The sequence below is a fragment of the Spermophilus citellus genome, assembly GCF_964194105.1.
Source record: "Spermophilus citellus genome assembly, chromosome: 4".
NCBI classification, from domain to species: Eukaryota; Metazoa; Chordata; class Mammalia; order Rodentia; family Sciuridae; genus Spermophilus; species Spermophilus citellus.
Genome location: NC_138185.1, coordinates 35,109,749 through 35,132,634, shown reverse-complemented (window position 1 = coordinate 35,132,634; position 22,886 = coordinate 35,109,749). Strand labels below are relative to the sequence as shown.

Sequence of the window (22,886 nt, the reverse complement as noted above, 5' to 3'; positions counted from 1 at the left end):
GTACCCCATTACTCTCAACCCTCTTAGTCTGTTTTATTATAAATTCTTCATGTCACTTAAGAATGAACTACATACTATATATTTATTGACTTCCTTATTTGTTATTTGTCTCTTGCTCTAGAATATAATTTCCAGGATGGCAGAAAGATCATCCATTTTGATATTTGGTTAACAACTTCCCCAGCACTTGAAAAGGGTGCCTAGCATACAGCAGTTGCTCAAATATTAGTATGTTGAATAAATGGATAAATTCATTAAGTGGGGACAATCATTTTACCTAGAACAGTGCTGTCCAGTAGTCATTACTTCAGTGGAGGTCATGATCTATGGAATGATATCTAATGTGATGGTTATTTTATACTGAAAATATAGTGAGTATGACTAAGGAACTCAATTTTTTATTTTATTCTTATTGACTTCAAATAGCTATATATGACCATCTTATAAATACCATCTTAGAGTAGATATATATCCTTACAGTAGATGGCAGGAATACAGGGGCAAGTTAATGTCATTCTATGCATATCACAACAAAGAGACAGAAATTTCTTGGGTGCTGTGTTAAGAAGGACCCTGAGGTCAAAATCAGCTAATCATTTTTGAATACCACTTATGTAACTAGTACTGTGTTGTCATAGGGTCTTATTTAAAAAAAAAGGGGGGTATATTGATCCACTAGCACTTTCTGGCCTAGACAAGAAGGTGAACATGGTATGAGGTGGTTTGTGTACAATTCCAGTGATGAACAGGGCTCTTTCCTGATCCTTTCCAAGAAGTGATTTTGGGGACCTACACCTACAGTCCTATAAGAATGGTCCCCTTACTTGGACTTCCCTTCCCATTCTCTGCTAAATTCCTTCCACCCACTCTCCAAAATCAGAGTGGGATGTTCTTTGCTGCCATCCCTTTGGGAGCTGGCCAAATATACAGATTTCATGCATACACCTGCAAATTTTGGTTGCTTTCAGTTATATTTGTACTTACCTGGCAATACGGTTACATTCATTTTCCTTATGGTCTACACCAAAGCAAAAGCTGCTTAGTACCAAGAGTCATGTTCTCCCTTGTACAGATAGATGTACTATGTTATGTATGGATGGTACATAACATTTTTAAGTCTGTGAGTTCAAAAGCATGGAAAAGGCCTCCTACCCCTGAAATTCTTGCCCAAAATACTGAACAAGAAAATACTGTTAAGCCACAAATACACCTGGGAAAATTACACATGAATTAAAACTCCCCCTATGTTGTACACTGATGGGAGAAGACTCTTTCCTAGTGTAACCAGTACTGTCGGTGCCCCAGTTATATCTTTTCATCACCTATTGTTGACCTTCATTCTACCAGCTGACCATTCCCAATTTGGATCCAGCATGTGAATCTTTTCCATCCATGTCTGTCTTTCCAGGTGGATTATGATCGAGCACAGATGGTCCTCAGTCCTCCACTGTCAGGGTCTGACACCTACCCCAGGGGTCCCGCCAAACTACCTCAAAGTCAAAGCAAAGCAGGCTATTCCTCAAGCAGCCACCAGTACCCTTCTGGGTACCACAAAGCCACCCTGTACCACCACCCTTCCCTGCAGACCAGTTCTCAGTACATCTCCACAGCCTCTTACCTGAGCTCTCTCAGCATTTCATCCAGCACCTACCCCCCACCCAGCTGGGGCTCCTCCTCAGACCAGCAGCCCTCCAGGGTGTCCCATGAGCAGTTCAGGGCTGCTCTGCAGCTGGTAGTCAGCCCGGGAGACCCCAGAGAATACTTGGATAACTTTATCAAAATCGGAGAAGGGTCAACAGGCATCGTGTGCATCGCAAGTGAGAAACACACGGGAAAGCAAGTGGCGGTGAAAAAAATGGATCTTCGAAAGCAACAGAGGCGAGAATTGCTTTTTAATGAGGTAAATGGTGTGTTTGGATCATCCTTTCTCTCCAGTTAACATTTATATCCCATTTCAAAAACAGCACGTGTACATTTGAGGACATTAGAAAGGCACCCACATAATCTTTTCTACTTGTCTTTTTCTATGTGTGTTTGGCTGTCACTTTTATAAAGTACTTCATGCATGTCAGTCACTGTGCTAAGCATTAATTTAGTTAGACCTCAGAACCTCATGAGTCAGAAAGTGTTCTCACTATTTCAGCCACAAGGAAACTTGGGCTCAGATTAGGTGACTCTCCCAAGGTTATGCAGGAAGTTGACCACAGACCTGTGATTTGCATTCCTTTCTCCACTGTCTTCAGCTGTTTATAGATCAACCTTCACATCTGTAGGAAATTGGTTCCAGGACCCCCTCAAACACAAAATCTGTGAATTCTCAAGTCCTTCACATAAAACAGTATATAATATTTGCATATAGTCTCTGCATATCCTCCTGTATACCTTAAAGCATCTCTAAAACCCAATGTAATGTAAATGCTTTGTAAGTAGTTTTTATATTACATTGTTTAGGTAATAAAAGTAAAGGGAAAAGTCTGTACATGTTCAGTACTGATGCATTTTTTTAAAAAATCATTTTCTATTCACTATTGATTGAATCCACAGATGAAAATCTCAGGGAAGCAGAGGGACAACTGTACACGTGTTATATTGTTGTGATACTGTTTATACCCTTTATAACCTATTTTTGTAAGTCAGTAAACTGAGGTTTAATCAATGGCCTGTCATTCTTTAAGAACTTTAAAATATTTTTTCTTAACTATTAAAAAAATTATGATTTCTTCCTGCAGAAAGTATGGAAAGCATAAGAAAGAATCCCACACAATTCCACAAGCAAGCAATGCCTACATTAAGACTTTAGTGCTTTTTTTAAAAAAATATTTTTTCTACTTATATATCTCTTTTCTTTGGGATAATTCTATATGTGTGCTTTGGTAACTTTCTTTTTTTAGTTTTTATTTATTTTTTATTTATAAATAATAATAGAATCTATTTTGATATGTTTATACAAGCATGGAATATTTTATTCTAATTAGGACACCAGTCTTGCCAATGCATACCACATTGAGATTCACTGTGGTGTATTCATATATGTACAGAGGAAAGTCATGTCACATTCATTTCATTGTCTTTTCTATTCTTATCCACCTTCTCTTCATTTCCCTTTGTTGAATCCACTGAACTTCTTTTCTTCCCCTCCCCGCCCCTTTGTAGTTTGGTAACATTCAAATTTCAATTACTATTAACATTAAGTTGATATTAATAAAAATTAAAATAAGATATATATTAACATGTTTTCTTTTCTACATGTCAAATCATCATTTTCATGGCCAATAATTTTTTGTCACATATATGTGTCAAATTCACTTCCAGTTTCTGATTTTATTGTTTCTAATTTGAGACTTTTATAATTTTGTAGTGAATATATTATTAACACATGTCTTTGGCCTCATAACTGATAATTTCTTTAGATTCATAGACCTGGAATGAACATATCTAATGATATATTTTAGGGAAATGACACGTAATATTTCCAGAAAGTTCATACCAATTGGTATCTTCACCAATAGTCCTATTTCACCTTCACTAGCATTACCAGATACTCTCATGTTATCTCTGTTAATTTGATAGATATGAATAAATTGTACTATTTTCATGAACACTTTTATTACCAGTGAGGCTGAATTTATTTTTATAAGTTTATAGGGCACATCATATTACTTTGTACACACAGCTCTTGATATATTAAAGAAGCCTTTTATGTATATTTGTTGTACATATTCTTCCACTTTCTTATCTACCTTTTCAGCCACTTGAGAACAGCCAGCCAAATTCCACCAAAACAAGTCAAAAAGTATCTTTCTCATTCATCCAGGTTGTGATAATGCGGGATTACCACCATGAAAATGTGGTGGACATGTACAACAGCTACCTAGTTGGAGATGAGCTCTGGGTGGTCATGGAATTTCTAGAAGGTGGTGCCTTGACAGACATCGTTACTCATACCAGGTACATTTCTTTATTATCCAGGCAGATAATTCAAGGTGCTTAATATTCTCCTCCAAGGTAAGGTCTCAATGACTGTCTTCTCAACTCTTCATAAATTGTGAACTCTTTGGAATCAAGGAACACAACTTCCTTTTCTCCTATGTTTCCCAGATTTCTCATTGTTATATCTTGCATGTGTAGTCCATTCATTCAATTAACATTCTACCTAACCTAAGAAGGTTATTAATACCCAATTATTTTTATTTTTTGTTTTTTTGGTGTGTTGGGAATTGAACCTTGCGAGTGCTAAGAATGCACTTTACCATTGAGCTATACCTATAACCCTGCCATTGATTTAAAAATCAGCAATCTGCAAAGAATGAAGTTTCAGTGACAAATAACAAAAGTGCCCATTACCAACTAGAGTTCAAATACTGAGTTGTCATGACATAATACCACCCCATGAACCTAAGGAAGGAAAGGGCAGGTAGAGGATCAAAGTTTAATGTTAGAAAGCAAGCCTCCTAAGAGAAAGAAATTCTTCAATTCTGGTTTAAACCAGTCTTGCAGTTTTGTTAATACCTAAGGAATTTTTTGTAAGAATCCATGGAAGTAAATTTGTACTAATGACCCCAGAGCTGAAAAACTGAGGTCTCATTCTTTTGATTTATGCTGGACCTCTTTAATTTTTGACACCAAACCTGTGTTCTGGCAATCAAGCCAGAACCTTCCTTTTGTTTGTCTGCAGATTTTCCAGATACGGGCTGCAGTACATGGACTAGTTCTCCAGAACACAAAAAAGTGACCTCTCCTTAGAATTTGAAAGATGCCCTTGTACCTCTCTTGTTCCTGAACTGTTATTTCCTTTCTAGAATGAATGAAGAACAGATAGCTACTGTCTGTCTGTCAGTGCTGAGAGCTCTCTCCTACCTGCACAACCAAGGAGTGATTCACAGGGATATAAAGAGTGACTCCATCCTCCTGACAAGTGATGGCCGGGTAAAATTTTCATGTTGGGTTCCTCCTTCATCACTTCATCTGTCATGAACATTATTCTCTTAAGAACACTTTTTCATAATTCTAATTTTTCTTAGTCACCAGTCACCCACCACACTTTCCAGAGACTTACAAAAAGGAAATTACCTTCCCATCCTCTGTGACCTGAATTGGAATGGGTAATTTGCCTCCTTTACAATGAAGTATAGGAACTAATGAAAGCTTTGAAAATTTCATTTTCTGTAACATTCTTCCTTTTGTTAGAGGAGAGGAGCTGACTTTTCTAGGGCTGTGTTTCTCCCCTTCCTGCAAATATCCATGTCTACAGGGTCTCTCAGAAGCCCTGCAAGAAATAGATGGCAAACTCCAAAATGATAATTTGCAGAGAGGTTACTTAATAATAGTTTATAAAAGCTCAAGCAAACATGGAAATTTCTTAAGGAATAGGGCACAAACATGAGTGCAATTCTCTAGAATAGATTACCATTCTACCTCATGCCTGAAGAGGCAGGGAACTGTCTGCTGGAATCTGGAAATAAGTTATAGTATTCAGGTCTGCCTGGCAGGAACTCTGAGCTTTGGTGAAATCCAGTCCATGGTGGACCTGTAGCATGTGAGCTGAGGATAACTACCCTAGCCTCCCTCTGCCCTTGTTTCTGTCATCTACTGATGCTCCCCACTGGCTCAACCCAGTCAGGAGCCATCACTACAATCAGTGCAGATTGGCCTCCTAAGGCTCAGAGAAAGGAGGAGAATGTGTCTGAAAGGACAAACAGAAAATACTCATCACACCAGAATATTTCCATGCTCAGACTTATGCATTTCTCATCACTGCAGCATGCCCAGAGGATTCTGTTTAATCTCAGCAGCTACAGCATGGTACAGAGCATACAACAATTAAGGAAATAATGAATGGCTATTCCAAGGAAGGATTAGTTAGATAGGATAGTTCTGAAGCACAGATTTTAACCATTTAGGAATTTTAAATTCCCTGAAACTCCCACTAGAGTTAATTGCTCTGGGACAAATAGAGCCAGTCATCCTTTTGATGTACCTATCTTTTATAATCCAGTAATCTTGGCCCTAAGGAGAATGTTCACATCACATCAGAATTGCCCAGAGATGATCAGAGAACAACAGGAGGAAACTTCCAAAGCACTTTGGCTTTTCTTACTTTGTTTTTAAAAGTTTTTTTTTTTTTTTTGTAGAGAACTTAGTAAGTTTAGAATAGATGACAAAATAAAGATCACTCAATCCTACTTAATATTTTTCTGTGTTTCCATGTATACATAATTTGCAAATTTGGGATTATATTTAATGGGCAGTTTGTGGTCCTACTTTTTGCATTAGTCAGGCTGAAATTTTTAAAAGCAGGACTACAGGAGCATCTGTAAGGTTTTGCTATGTAACAAACCTCACAATACTTAATGGCTTAAAGCAAGAACCATTTATTTACTCACAAATCTATGGCTCATCATTCTGGGCTGACCAGGTGGAACAACTGGTCTCTGCTCCATGTGGCACAAACTAATGAACTTGTGACCAGACTGCAGTTCATGGTATCACTCACTTGCCTGGCAATTGGCTGGTTTTCAGAAGACACAGGAAGATCACATGGCCCCAACCAAGTATTGTTTGTCTCCCAGTAGAGTAGCCCTGTAAATTCGTATGTTGCTGGTAGCAAGGTTCCCAAGTATAGCAAGACAAGTAAGCCCTGTTGCAGATTAACAAGCTCTTTTAAATCCTGTGCTTATATAATGTATGCAAAAGTAAGTCATACCACACAGCCAAGCCCAGATTCAAGAGGTGGGGAAATAGATTCCATGTCTTGATAAGGCAAAATACAAAGTCATACTAGAAAGGGATATAGTCCAAAGGGAAGGGAAGAATCAGCATCCCTTTTTGCGTAATCTTCTATAAAACAGAAGTATAGGAAAAGAACAAGAATTCTTCCTTGGCCCGATTCAGAAAGCACCTAGGCCCCACAATTTCAAATTCAGTTTGTAAAACATGGAACTGGCCCATGAATCAGTATAAGTGGTCCACTTGTACTACCAGAAAGAAAAAGCATGGCGATTTCAAGACAACCCTTCTTTGCCTGTAGATTGATGTTGCAGGCCTCCTTGTTGGAAGTACCTATCTGATGTCAAAATCAGACAGCAAACTAAGATAATAATTCCTTGTTTCATTAGCTCACTTAAAATCTTCCCTCCTCTCAATGTGCTAGATAATTAAATCTTTCAGTTGTTATTCTCAAGGGAAGAACCTTTGTCTCAAAATCTCCTGTACTGCTCTGCACCCAGCAAAGAGCTTACGGGGCCAGGCACATTGGAAGTCCTTTAAGTCTTAGTGGCTTTTTATGCATGTCATTTCATAAATATTTGCTGAATGTCTACTGTGTGCTAGGGATGGTTATAACTCCTACCGGTGAACAAAGCAAAATCACTTCTTTCATTAAGCTTATTTAGGGGTTGGAAATATGGTAATAAACAAATATATTTAAAAAAAAATACCACCAGACAAGAAGTGGAAAGTGCTAAATTTTCTGTAATTGATTTAAGCAGAATATGGATTATGGAGCATAAGGAGCCTGGAGCTCTATTATAAAGGCCAGTCAGAGAAGGCCCCTCTGATGCAGTGACATCACAAAAGAGGTTTAGGAGGAATTGGACCTTTTAGCTGTCAGAGGTAGGAGTCTCCCAAGCAGAGAGAACAAATTGCATGTTTGGTGGATCTGTGCCTCTTGACTGTGTAGGCCAAAGGTTTTTCATTCGCATTTCAGAACTTTATACCATATTGATTCTAATGGGCTTCTTCGGTTTTCTACAGAACAAGGAAATTATTTTTTTTTTACATAAAGAGAGCTGAGATATAGTGTGAATACTCTGCAAAACAAAATCTGAGAGCACATTTTTATACTGAACTAACAGAGCATATTAAGAAGACTATTTTAGTTATTTTATTGCTATTATAACAAAGCATCTCAAGATCATAGGTCAATGAGCTTTTGAGCTGTGTCTCAATAGCTCTGAGAGTTGGCTGGGCTCAGCAAGGCAGTGCTGCTCTGACCTCTGGTTAGATGATGCCTGGACTGTAAGTCTTTCTCACTTACATATCAGATAGGTAGTGGTAGATGGTGACTACAAGGTTAGTTGGGAACTATTAGCCAGAACAACAACAATGTGGCCTCTCCATGACACTTAGGCTTCCTCATGGAATGGTAGTTGGGTTCCATGAGTGGATTCCAAGAAAACAAGGTGGAAGTACATGGCATTTTTGTAACATAATCACAGTATCAAATAGTGTCACTTTCACCATAATCACAAGTCCTTCCAGATTCAGTGAGGAAGGAAGGATGGAATCCTCCTGAGTGGGAAGAAAATTAAAGTCACAGTATAAGAAAAGCTCATGAAATGGGTGATACTATTGTTTGCTCTTTTAAAAAATGCTGTCTGCCACACAAGAAGTACTGGATTCTCTTCCTGTTGGGACATATTGAACATCATTAGAGAAATGCAAATTAAAATTACAGTGAGATATCACTACACATCTATAAGTATGGCTAAAATGAAAAACAGTGATAACACTGGTCATTCATATGTTGCTGGTACAACCACTCTGGAAAACAGAGTGGTACAACCACTCTGGAAAACAGTTTGCAGACTGAGGATCGTAATGGAGTAATTTATATTCCATGCATGTATGAAGATGCCAAAATGAACCCCAGCATTATGTATAACTATGAGTCACTAGTAAAATATTTAAGAAAACTAAAACTGACTTACCCTATGACCAGTAACTACACTCTTGTTCAGAGAAATGAAGCTTATTTGCACATAGAAACTTGTGTACAAATATAATGAAGCTTATTTGCACATAGAAACTTGTGTACAAATATTCATAGAAGTTTTTTTCATAACAACCTCAAAAGTCTTTCAGAAGGTGAATGGTTAAATAAAGTATGATGTGGTCATACCATGGAGTACTGCTGGCAGCTGGAAGTTTGCTGGGGCCCCTTTGGCTGTGGCTCTCAACATAAAGAAACTAACTTTATTTTTAGAACCACACACGCCAAACTAAACAGCTCCTCAAGAAAAGGAACAGCTCCTTTTCCCAAAGGAACAGTAGGCTTATTATTGGGACACAGCTCTTCTACTCTAAAAGGACTTATGATAAGTCCTGGGGTAATTGATCCTGATTATGAAGGTAAAATAAAAATTATAGCCAGTTCTCCAAAGGGTATATCAGTAATTTCACCAGGAGATAGAATAGCACAGTCACTAATAATACCAAGCCTACATGATAAATTTTCCAGTCGTGCTGTAGAAAGAGGTTCCAAGGGATTAGGCTCCACAGGTGTAGATTGGGCTATGCTTTCTTTAAATTTAGATTCTCGCCCCATGCTAAAACGAAATATTCAAGGACATGAATTTAATGGGCTACTGGATACAGGTGCAGACCTTAGCATCATCTCTCGTCAAGAATGGCAAAAAAATTGGCCATTACAACAAGCCACTCAAACGCTTCGAGGCCTAGGAGTGGTGACTAATCTCCATAGAAGTGCAATGGTATTAGATTGGAAGGATCCTGAAGGATGTGAAGGAACTATATAGCCATATGTATTGGATCATCTTCCCGTAAATTTATGGGGACGAGATGTCCTAGATCAATTAGGTTTGACATTAACAAATAACATCAATCAAAATGCACCCACTATTATGGCTAGACAAGGTTTTAGGAAAGGAAAAAGATTAGAAAAACAAGAACAAGGTATAGCAGCACCAATACAAATAGATCAAGGAACAGACAGACATGGGTTGGATTTTCACAAAGGGCCACTGAGACAATAAAAATTACATGGAAATCAGAAAGACCAGTATGGGTTCTTCAGTGGCCCCTGACTAAAGAAAAGATACAAGCAGCCCATGATCTGGTCAAATAAAAATTAGCAGAAGGACATATACAACCTTCTGTATCTCCCCATAATACTTCCATTTTTGTCATCAAAAAGAAATCTGGTAAATGGAGATTATTGCAAGATTTAAGAGCCATTAATAATGAGATGGTTATTATGGGACCTGCTCAATCAGGATTCCTCAATTGTCTGCTTTGCCAAAAACTTGGTATGTTTTAGTTATAGATATTAAAGATTGTTTTTTTTTCAATTCCAATTCATCCTGAGGATAGTCCACCTTTTGCATTTACTATTCCTGCAGTGAATCATGAAGGTCCTGATCAGAGATATGAATGGAAAGTACTCCCTCAAGGGATGGCTAACAGCCCAACTATGTGTCAAATTTATGTTAACAAAGTAATCCAGCCACTTAGAAATCAAAATCCTGAACTACAAATATTTCACTATATGGATGATGTATTATTAGCACACAAAGCTAAAAACACCTTGCTAGAATGTTATGCTACACTTACAAACTTATTAAAAAATTATAATCTAGAGATAGCAATAGATAAAGTACAATTAAATTTTCCAATTAATTATTTAGGAGTTCTATTATCCTCAACCATGGTCCGTCCACCAAAAATTCAAATACGAGTAGATCAACTCAAATCACTTAATGACTTTCAAAAGTTATTAGGAGACATAAATTGGATAAGGCCTTCTCTAGGTATACCAACAGGAGAGTTAGGACCTTTATTTGATATCCTAAAAGGTTCATCAGATCCAAATTTACCCCAAATGTTAACGCCTGAAGCAAGAAAGGCATTAAAAATCATTGAAACATATATGGAAAATATGCATTTGGATAGAATTGATATAAGTTTGCCTTTATTATTTATTGTACTACCAACAAAAAATATTCCTACAGGAGTATTTTGGCAAGAAGGTCCATTATTATGGATACATTTATCTTATTCTCCTAACACTATTCTTACTAGGTATCCTGAGGCTGTAGGACAATTAATACTCAAAGGAATAAAAGCAGCAAAGGGAGTGTTTGGAATTTCTCCCAATAAAATTATTACTCCATATACTATGAATCAAATTGATGAATTAGCTAATGAGTTAAATACTTGGGCAATAATCATGTGCAAATCTAATGTTTCATTTGATAATCACTTACCATCTAATCCTTTATTGTCTTTTTGGTCATCGCATCCTGTAATTTTTCCAAAAATGACAAGAAAAACACCTATCATGAATGCTCCAAATATATTCACTGATGGGTCAAATAATGGTACAGCAGCCATAGTTACACCTGATCAAACTTTTACATTTTTAGTACCCAAACAATCAGCTCAAAAGGTAGAGCTTAATGCAGTATTACAAGCTTTTGTGATGTTTAAACATTCTGTATTTAATTTATTTTCTGATAGTCAGTATATAGTTAATGCTATAGTATCCCTTGAAGATGCTGGTAGGATTTCACCTTCTTCTACTGTTTTCTCTTTGTTTTCCGCTATACAAAGTCTAATCTGGGACAGAAAAGATCCATTCTTTATAGGACATATCAGGGCACATACAGGATTGCCTGGAGCCCTTAGTTTGGGCAATGATTTAGCAGATAAAACTACACATGACATACATATTTTCTCTACACTAGAAGAAGCTATAAATTTTCATAAAAGGTTCCATGTCAATGCTAATACTTTACAAAAGCATTTTAAAATAACTAAGGAACAAGCTAGACAAATAATAAAACAATGTCAAAATTGTGTGACATTTTTACCACAAGTTAATCTTGGAGTCAATCCTAGAGGATTGATACCTAACCATATTTGGCAGATGGATGTCACACACTTGCCAGAATTTGGAAAATTAAAATATTTGCATGTTACAGTTGATACTTCTTCTGGATTTTTGATGGGCTCCCTTCATGCTGGAGAAAAAACTAAAGATGTTATAGCTCATTGCTTACAAAATTTTGCCACTGTGGGTGTTCCAAAACAGTTAAAAACAGATAATGCCCCTGGTTATACTTCTACCTCTTTTAAACAATTTTGCTCATCATTTGGCATTACTCATATAACAGGAATACCATACAATCCACAGGGACAAGGCATAGTTGAAAGAGCTCATCAAACTATTAAAATGTACTTATTAAAGCAAAAAGACTGAATTGGGAAGGGGTATATATTCCCCAAAGATAAACTTAAAATAACCCTTTTTACTCTAAACTTTTTAAATTTGGATTCATCAGGACTTAGTGCTGCAGAAAGGCATATGTGTCCAAAAAATGTACATAAGCCCAAGGTACTTTGGAAAGATATTCTAACAGGACAATGGAAAGGTCCTGACCCAGTAATTGTCTGGAGTCGGGGGCCTGTTTGTGTGTTTCCACAGGGAGAACAGCAGCCGATTTGGATTCCAGAGAGATTAACTAAAGCGATTTCTACAGACCAAAAAGAAGATGATTTGGCTCAAATACATAACAGCTGATATCCAAAACCCCAGTTTGGCTATTCTTACATCTGCAACAGAACCAGGATGCTTTTTTCAATATCTATTTTATTATTGCCCTTTCCCATATCACGAAGTTCTATTTTGTTTTTTGAGCTCATACAGACCTAGGTTAATATTTTGCTGATCAGTTCTATTTTTTTTTGACTATAGAGTTTTTAAACATTGCAATGGAGATTTCACCTGTAAAAAGTTATAAGGCCTTTACTATTATGTTATGTGTTGTATGTATTATATTATGTGTGCACACTTGTGTTTTGTGTTATATGTTTGAATATATGTATGTCCATATATCATATATGATGAGCGCTCATGAAAAAATGGATCCAAATATTTTTTTTATTCACGTGATTTAAATGGTTTAAATTAATATTAAATTTAATAATTCTCTTCAATATAATGTAAATTGTTAAGAAAATTGTTTTCTTTTAGTGCCTTCTGGAATGTTACACAATTTTTTCTTTAGCCATTATTACCAGAATTCCTATCTTCATCCCAGTGCCGGTGAAGACAAAGATAAAACCAATCTACAGCTTCTGCAATAGCCATCACTGAACTGCTTGCAGAACTTGCCTAGACTATGTGTCACTTGTATGCATTGTGAACTCACTTGTATGCATTGTGAACTATCTGTTGGTGCAGCGACTTGTGGTAGTGTTGGGGTATTTTTGCTGATGATGTCATCGGTGGTACAAATTTTCCAAAAGGAGCCGTCAATTGGCTTGGTGTATCTTCCTCCCTTCTGCTTGTCAGCTAAAATTTGGGGGCCAACAGAGGTGAGGCAAAGAACCTCACCCTACCCCCACCCCCCCCCCCCCGCTGGTACAAAGACCTCTCCACAGGTGTGGCTGTATACTGGACCGGTAGTCAGTGACGGGTAAGATCCAATTGCAATGGTACCAACCTAAGACAGGAGGCTGACGCCCTGAGGTCAGCTCATCCGATGACGGGTAAGGACCATATGTAGTATTGGACAACCTAAGGCAGGCACGGTCCCTAAGCCACATGCTTGTTGTTTAAACAGAGAGGGGGAGATGTTGAGAGCCACAGCCAAAGGGGCCCCAGCAAACTTCCAGCTGCCAGCAAACTTCCAGCTGCTGGCTGATGATTGGCTCACAGCGGCCCCAGCAACATCTAGCTGATTGGCTCCTCTGCGGTGATGCTCATTGGGCTGTTTCCCTGCCCTTTCAGACCACGGAGCTGCTCATTGGGGGACTTCTTTGGCTCCGCCCACGTGACCCAGCCAATCGGCCTCAAGAGCAGGAGGATTCGGGGACGTGGAGAGGCTTGTGGATGTGAGGCTTGTGGGAAGCCGGTGGTGGCAGTTGGGCTCTGATGGTTTTTCTTGAGGACCTGTTTTGTTTGGCCTGTGTGGTTCTAAAAATAAAGTTAGTTTATTTACAGCTGCCAGAGTACTATTCAACAATTAAAAGAAGAACAAACAATTGACACAGAAAGTGAATGAGTTTCCAGAAAATTATGCTGAGTAAAAAATATTCAAACTCAAAAGGATACATGTTGCATGGTTCTGAGTATATAATATATGTGAAATAATTATAGAGATCCACAGCAGATAAATGGTTGCCTGGGGCTAGGAACAGGGGACGTGCAGTTATGAAGGGATATCCTAGGGAGTCTTATGGTGATGGTTTGTGATATCTTGTTTGTGGTGGTGGCTATGCAAGGCAACATGTGTTAAAATGTCAGAGTAGACACACACATAACACACAGATAGGTTCATATAGACCTGATAAAATCTGAATAAGCTCTGTGGGTTGTCGCCACATCAATTCTTTGTGTTGATATTATGCTGTACCTTGATAAGAGGCTGATAGTATGAAGGTCTAGATGCACATTTTTTGGCAACTTCTGTGGAGCCATGATTGCGAAATCAACAAAAAATGACAGGAACTTGCTCAGACTGAAAAGAACAAATTATTTCTGGCTTCTTAAAAGCCTGGGAAAAAAAAAACTTCCTTTATATCAATTAAAAGAAAGCCATTTCCTAATTACCTATGACATATATAATATCTGATTAATCATTGATTTCTGGTAAGCAGCAGAGAAGTCCCAGAACACGTGCTGGGTGTTGGTATGTAAATACCCCAGCTCTCTCATTTGGTAGAATAACTGAGAGTAACTTGCTCTACACAGTCCACCAGACTTCTTCAGCAAGATTGAGCTCTAATTGCCCATAACTAGCCTGGTAAATAATCTCTAAATAATTGCCTTCCTTATCATACTTGGCCATATCACTGCTAGTATTTCTTACATCTTCCAAATAAATGACTTGCACTGAGTTCTTGCCTAGGGATGTGCTTCTGGGGCATTATAAACATGGTGTTTGGAAACAGTGATATGTTTGTGCCCTGCCTTCCATAGAATTTGAAGCAGGGATAAAGAATTAGATAAAAGGCCATAGACTGACAACATGGGCATTATGATTGTTCCTCCTCTTCTTTACTATGACAATCAGCTGGAATAATATTTTCCCTAGAGGTATGGGCCCAATAGTATTCTATTGTCTCCACCTAGCCCCATTTAATTGATTTGATATTATTAGCTTTCTTCCCTTCATCATTTTAGTTTTGTTGTCTCTCAAATAACTAGAATTTTACAATACAGGATGACCTGGAGATTGTTTTCCCAGGGATGTTCTTAAACAGACACTCAGGCGTGTGAAATAACTTGCTAAAATTCATTCTGCTCCGACAGTCTCTGAGATAACTTCCTGGTCTCCATCCGTACTCCCTTTCTGCTACTTGATAAGAGAACTTTGCCTAATGTGGGTAGCACAGCAAGAAGTTAAGAGCCCCAGGTTTTGCTTTTCTTTTAACACTTCTGCCCAGCCTCTGGCAAGCTCCTACTACTCTCTGTGCTCTGCCAAGTGGCAGAGGGTGGGCTAAGGTCCCTATCCTATTCTAGGATTTATTCTATCCTATTCTAGTTTGCAGCTGATGAAGTGGACCTTAAGCAGAGTTGGAGGCACCATTGTCATGATGGCACCTTTAATTCCCACTCTCAGTTCCTTTGTCCCTGGGTCATTGCTCTCCTTGAAGTAGAAATTCTCAAACATTAGTGACATCAGAACCCAATGGAGAGCTTGGCAAGAAAATGGATTCCCCAACCCCAGGGATGCTAAATCACTCAGTCTGGGTGGTCCCATCAAATTTGCATCTCCAACAAGTTCTCACATTATGCTGAGACTACACGAGTTAAATGCCTTATTGAAAGCACCCAGGAATCAGCCCCGAAAGCAATCATCTATGGTCTCAGCCCCAAACCTGGAGCAAACACAGAATTCTTTATTGGGTGTGCAATTAATAGAGCCAAGGGTTTTTTACATTCTATTTTCAATCCCGAGAGTATCTTGTGGATAGACTTCATTTTGCCAGGGGCCCCTCTTCTCCATCCTTTTGTGGGGGTCTGGGCTTCCTAGCTAGGGCACATTAGACATGGATGGGATCTCAGGTTTAAATAGCAGCTTTGTCTGAGTTCTAAATTCCACTTCCTTGTCTGGTTTTTGTGTAACCAGCTACCTCCTCTTCCTTTGGGGTGGGAGTGGAGGTGGTATACTAGCTGCAGTTTCCTTAGCCTGACTGCATGAGTTAGACAAGGGTGGTTTCCGAAGCAGCCGAGTTATACAATTCCATCTAAAATAAGGCTCAGCTTAGAGTCTGTATGATTTGCTTTTAAGATCTGCCTCCAGTGCTTTATTATACTCATTACTTGAGATCTCATTATCTACTTGCAGATTTATTTGGACAAATGTTGTGTGCAATTATGCTCTTTTAGAAAATTGTCTCTTTTATGTACTTGGATGAGTAAAAACTTATACAAAAGTGCTTATACTCCTACAACAGAAGAACAGGCCTAAGCCCCAAGTGTCTAGTTTCAATTACTTATCTTACACTTTGTCAGGAAGATAATTATTAGTATGCCATATTTTGAGGGGATTGAGTTTGTTCATGTCAGCAAGGAGAAACCCACACCAGGAATACTGAAATTAAAAACTATCAATACCCAGATGCTCATACATTTACCTCCTTAGTCATTCAGTTTTCTTAAATGTATAGGCAAATGGAATTTATCAGCGTGACTGTTCTTGCTCTTCTGTCTGTGTAGAAGGGGGCTGCATACCCACAGTTTAGCTTTAGAAATAACCAGCCCTGACCCACACACAAATAGAGACCTGAGAGTTTCCTAAAACTGACCCAACTTCTTCTCAGATCTCTACTGGCTAGATTCCTTCTAGAATTCTCTATTTTAAATCAGGTTGCTTGAAAAAAAAAATTCAATCATTATCTGTCAAAGTTTAAATGCATTACTTTAAGTCTCAGCTGATACTTTTAAAAACTCAAAGTCTTTTGGATTTAGCTACCACCAACTCCCTCTTCTCACCTCCCACACCCACTCTTTTCCCCATGGTGGCTTCTTGGAGGAAGAGGGAAAAGTATGGTATGTGGAACCTCAGGGTGAAGGGGATAGGACTCATCTTCCAGGTCCTCTCTGGTCCTTGCATTGGTGTGCCTGGACTCTCCTGATACCTGGAATAAAGATCAGCTTGTCCTCCCATGGCTGGGCTGTCCAGGAGGTGCCTCAGCAATGTTTCACTCCTCCTGCCTTTGCCTCAAGTGGTGAAAGCTGTCCTTTTGTTCAAGTCCATATATCAAACATGGCCTTGTGCCCGGCACATTCTCCTTCTCTCACTGAGATTTGGAGGGGCTTATAGACTTTTGGGCATCACACACAAGCCATGGAAGCCAGAAGTGCTGCCTCAAGACCACTTCCACTCACACAATTGTGCTGTCTCCATGGAGGCCAAGTTGGGCATGGCCAAGCCTGCAGCTCAGTTGGTTTATTGAAATATTGCAGTATTTTCATTCTGGTTAGTTACGAGCCACTCTTTCAAGTTCTTAGAGTGTCACTGAAACCCTTTTCTGAGATACATTAAAAAATGGTAGTCCTATCCAGAGTAACTCTAGGACACTGCTTGACTTTATATCTAGATTCTGATTGATCTAGATCAATTATTAAATGTTTTGATTACCTCTGAACTCAGACATATATTGGCATTCTCCTCTTGCCTGTTAGTGTAGGTAATTATGCTACAGGTAATCCTGAAGCCCACTGTCATCCACTTGGGTGTACTAGGAATTGGTGTACAGTAAGGAGCATGGGGCCTGATATAATCAACATTGCTTTTCTCTTTCCCCTTCTGTAAGTAATCCCAGGCTAAAAAGAACAGACAGCAGGATTTTTACTTCTGTGCATAATAGACTTCTTTTATAACAGGGCAGCAAGGATTCTGGACTAATTGCCATTGCCACAGGGTTTTCTTCTTCACACAACAGGGGAGATTCCATGATCTGAGTCCTCTGCAGTTGATTCTTGATTTACCAAAGCAATTGAGAAAATCATCTCTCCCCTAAAGCATCTTTTTCCCTAATTCCACCAGGAATAATCCAGTTGTCCCCTACTCTAAGCCACTGTTAGTGACTTATTAGTGAAAAGATCAGGAACAGAAAATAAAGAGTAAAAAACATTCCCAAACATTTTTATGTATTTCATCTGTATTCTAACTTTGATCCTAGAAACAGATGTCTTCAATATGTCAATGATGATTTCAGAAAGAGCCCCAATGCGTCTTCTATCATGTGATCTACTATCATGTATGCATATGTCAACATAAAATCAATCTGGTGGCATGTGCTTTTTGAGCATCTATTGTTTGCCCAGCTCTTAAGGAACACAGGAAGGCTCCACAATCAAAAAGGCTGAGCTGTTAGCCTGAGGAATATCATTGCTAGCTGGAGTGACATAACCGCATTAGAAAACTTTTCAAGACTGAGTGTGTCCAGAATTCTCTTGAATGTGGAGAAGGGACTGATCAATATGGGTTTCTGAGAAAAATCACAGAGGAAATGAGATGTGCTTAATCCCCTGGAGTATACTTGAGAATTGAATACGTAGAAAGAAATATGATCAAAAACTCATATTTGGAAACAGACCAACTCTTTCCAATTTGCATGGAACTTTTCAGGTTTTAGCATTGGAAATCCCCCATTCCAGGAACCCCCTTGATGCTTAGGACTGGTGGCAGTACATATGAGAGCAATGAGGAATAAGGTTGGCAATATAAAAGACAGCAGGTTAAGGAGCATCTTGAAAGGCCATCTGGTGGGTTGTCAGTATATTCAGGAAGGCTTCTGTCATGATGCTGAAATGAAAACATGAGACCCTGTGAAAACAAGTGCCCCTTACTCCTCACCTGACCAAGGGATGCTCCTTGTTCTTATTTTCCCTGGGTGAACTGTGGTCTCTCTGTTGTAAGCTACAATGTGAGAACCAATAGCCGAGGATCTTGTTAAAATGGAGACTCTGACTTGATTAGGTCTAGGGTGGGACTTAAGATTCCGCAAGTCTAATAAGCTCCCAGGTCATGTTGTTGCTGCTACTGGTGCTGCTTCTGTTTTGAGTAGCAAGACTCTGGATACCATCCCTCTCATTTCTTCAGACACCCTATCAGCAATCCATCTTCAACATCTACAACATTTCTAACTGCCTTCTTTTGACCTATAATTTTGCTCTTCAGTACAGGGTAGTGATTAAACATTTGAATCCTAGCTTTCCCATTAATTGCCCTGAATCCTGGGCAAGTAACCTAACCCCTTTATAATTTGGCTTACTTATCTATAAAATGGGGATAATAATATTTCCCAGCGCATTCATTTCTTGTGAGCAGTTAAATGAGATATACATGAAAAGTGCTTACAGTGGTACCTCACATGTAGTAACAGCTCAGTGAGGTTTATCTAGAGTGTATTAGGCATACATTTTGAGAGTGTGCTGGGACTACAGTAACAAAGCCCCCCAAACTGAGTGGAGTTTTATTCTCTCTGAATTTAATTTAGTCTCACACAGTGCAGGAGAACAGAAGACCCCAAATCAAGGAGTTGACAGGATTTGTTCCTTCTGAAAGCTTTGAGAGACAATCTATTATATTCTTCTCTCCTACTTTCTGGATGTTTTTGGTAATCCTTGGTGTTCCTTGGCATAGAGGATTATCACTCTAATCGTGGCCTCCATCTTCCTATGCTCTTCCCTATGTGTCTGTGTGTCCTGTCTTTTTCTTATAAGGACACCAGTCATTGGATTTGGCACCTACACTAGTCCACTATTATAGGTGCACCTCATATAATGACAAAGGTACATTCTGAGACATGTGCTCACAGCCAATTTGCTCATTGTGAAAGCATTGTAAAGTATGCTTGTGCAAACTAAGATGGCTGCAGCATCACTAGGCAAATATTAGCAAGTTTGATTGAGGTCATCCAATGTGGAGACATATACTGGTTGGTGACACAGTTTGGTGTTTTTTGGTTTTTGAGATTTGTGTGTGTGTGTGTGATGCTAGGGATCAAATATAGTATCCTATGCATGCTAACTAAGCACACTACCACTGAGCTATACCCCAACCCAAAATACAGATTTTAAATGGAGAGGAATTAAGTATAGGAAGAAAGAGAATATGCAGCAAGAAGAGGTAAAAAGGAAAAAAAAAAGGTTAGAGTTGAAAGCAGAACCCAAAGGAACATCAAAGTCTAAGGTGTAGATGACAGAGATAGAGACAAAAAAAGAAAAAGAAAATTTAAAAGGAAGATTGAGAAAGGAGGTCCAGAAAGTTATAGAATATCAAGACAGAACTCATACCTGAGAGACTATATCTTGGATCTATAGAGAATTTTAACTTCAAATATTCATTCTGCACCACTGCTAAACAATGCCCAGTGTACTATTTCCTTTTGGATTCTATCACCACTAACAACTAATGTTCTAGTTGGTAAGGCCACCTGAAGTTCAGAGCAGGTCATCCTGACCAGGAAGTGTGCCTCCCAGAAATAAACCAAATCCTGATCATTTAGAATATACAATCCAACCGGTGTCTAACCGTGCATTATGTTCTTAAAAGGACAGGAAGTTTGTGCAAGAATTTTCAAAGTTCGTTTTCTTTTTGACCATATCTGAGTCCTTAGTATCTGCTCTTTCCCTTCTTAGCTTGACCTCCACCTTAAGGAACTGTCAACCATGTGCTGACATCCGGTTTCTACACCTGCATTTCCACTCTCAGAGATGTTTACATTGTTAACTTCCGTTGTCCCCCAGGAAAAAGGAGCAAAACAAAAAGGGAAGGGGAACCAACACTTTAAGTGACATCTTGGCATCCTAGATAAATGAATATCTTCCGGTATTTCAGACACACTAAAAAAGAGGGTGGCTGTTTAAATCATCACATGATACATAGAATTCTAAATGTGCTCAATTGCCTATGCTGCAGCAATGTGTACAAAATTCCACTCACAAATAGCAATTTACTTACACTAAGGCATCATCTGTTATATTCAAGTTATGGGTTTGAGATTTAATGAATAGGTTATACATTTAATTTGTGAGAGTTTTTTGTTGTTTTATGAAAAGATAAAAGCAGCTAGAGTTCAAGCCTTTGGAAGTCAACTCTGGTAGACCTGTAAAAAGTTTTTCCATTAAAATGGATTTGTGCCTTTCCAGTAAAAGGGTCTTGTGACCTCCTCTCTGATATTTCTGAGGCTGGTTATTGAATTTGAATTTGATGCTCTTTATGTCTTTATTTCTAGGTAAATATATTTATTTTTTTTTTGTATGCCTAGCAGACAGTATTTTCAAAATGTTCATTTATGGTTTTCCTTTTCTTTTCAGATAAAGCTATCTGACTTTGGTTTCTGTGCTCAAGTTTCCAAAGAGGTGCCAAAGAGGAAATCCCTGGTGGGCACCCCTTACTGGATGGCACCTGAAGTTATTTCCAGGCTACCCTATGGGACAGAGGTAAGGGCAAAACAGGCATTTTTCAAAAGTGGCAGTGATGCTGTGTTCTGATATTTGGTGACCACAGACAATTGGAGCGATGACTTTTGACACCACAGTTGATTCCCACTCACTGACTTAGGACAGAGTAGGCACTACTCGGGATATTACCATAATATTTATCCAGGGGCTTTTATTGCAATCCTACAAGGTATATGGGAGTTGGGATGGGAGTCCCACTCTTAAATAGGTGCCTGGAGATGCTAAAATTAGCAGGCATATTTCAGAGAAAGGCAAGAGGATCAGAGAAAATACCACAAGTAGAGGTAATATTTGATTGAGCCATAATGGCTTCTAATAGAAAAAAAAATCATGTGACTATTATAACATTCAAAAATACATTATAATTTATATTTTTTCTGGAAAGCAAACAATAATCTATGAAGGGATAGGACTTGGATAGGTGAAAGTGAGCTGCCACAGGGGGTGAAATAAAGGCCTTCTAGGGAGGGAATAACATGAGTAGGAGACACACAAGGCTCCATCCACATGGAGCCCAAGCAGCCAGTTCCAGTTGAGTATAGAGTGTCCACATGTTATGGTGCAGCTGGTGATTCTGAGAGAGGAGAAGCCTGGGAAAAAGTGGCATGAACCAGAACATGAAGAATGCAGGCATAAGTTAAGGCCGAATCTGCTCTTTCCCTTCTTAGCTTGACCTCAGAGGGAGCATTCAACTTGTTTGTCTCACTGTCTTTCCAAGAGATAAATTCTCAGCAAAAGTCACTGCCAAGAGGTATAATAGAAATGCAGCATACTGGGAATTCGTAGCACCCTTATAGTCCTCCCTTCCCATTCTTCACTCAGAAAGAATTTCTCAGCATTCCTTCCTTTTTTTCTCTCTCTACCCCCTAGAAATGGTTTATATAAAGCAGGGTTTTGTGCATGCTGCTTCAAAACAATAAAACATAAGGGGGTGGGAAATCCCAAAGTAGGTTGGAAAAGAACTATTTTAAAAAACCAAATTATTAAAAAAATATTGGTGTGTGTTTTGCATGGTATGCAGTAGCTCCTTGCAGTTTGTTATGAATATGTCAAGAACTTTTCTTATGATTTTAAATGCAACTTTATTTTCTATTTTCATAGCATAAAAATTTGGATTTTTTGAATCTGCTCTCAAAGGCAGTTAATTACAGAATTTAATTAAAAATTAATTGAAGTACTGCAAAAATTGAAGTACTGAACTTCAGAATGTTAAGTTATTCATTTATTACTTATTGGTGTGAACTTCACTGACACTTTTTAAAAGCAAAAAGAGAACCAAGGACTTCAGTAATCTAACAAGTCAGCTGATAAATCTGAGTTGCAAATTTGAGAAGTTACAAATACCATATTAAGTTATGAATAAGTAAGAATCTATTGGGTTCCATGGACACATCCAGCATTTCAGAGTGTTCACCTCACCTGTCATAACCAGTGTGTTGTGCCCAACAGGTGGACATCTGGTCTCTTGGGATCATGGTGATAGAGATGATTGATGGTGAGCCCCCCTACTTCAATGAGCCTCCTCTGCAGGCAATGCGTAGGATCCGGGACAGTTTACCTCCAAGAGTGAAGGACCAGCACAAGGTGAGTAGTGTGTTTTGCTAGGTCCAAAGTAGTTATCGGATCTTCCAGTGTCTCTGTGGCTTCAAAGACTGGCATGCCA

General features: G+C 38.6%; 1 protein-coding gene across 1 annotated transcript in view; it reads left to right on the top strand.

Annotated features, from left to right (window-relative positions):
- PAK5 (p21 (RAC1) activated kinase 5) overlaps positions 1 to 22,886 on the top strand; it is a gene marked incomplete at both ends in the record, with an annotated part of 101,025 nt that overhangs the window by 75,593 nt on the left and 2,546 nt on the right. Inside the window, 5 exons of the mRNA XM_081291965.1 lie at positions 1,409 to 1,900; positions 3,815 to 3,948; positions 4,800 to 4,926; positions 21,077 to 21,202; positions 22,673 to 22,807. Of these exons, the coding sequence (XP_081148091.1) occupies positions 1,409 to 1,900; positions 3,815 to 3,948; positions 4,800 to 4,926; positions 21,077 to 21,202; positions 22,673 to 22,807 (1,014 nt within the window). The remainder of the gene's footprint in view (positions 1 to 1,408; positions 1,901 to 3,814; positions 3,949 to 4,799; positions 4,927 to 21,076; positions 21,203 to 22,672; positions 22,808 to 22,886) is intronic.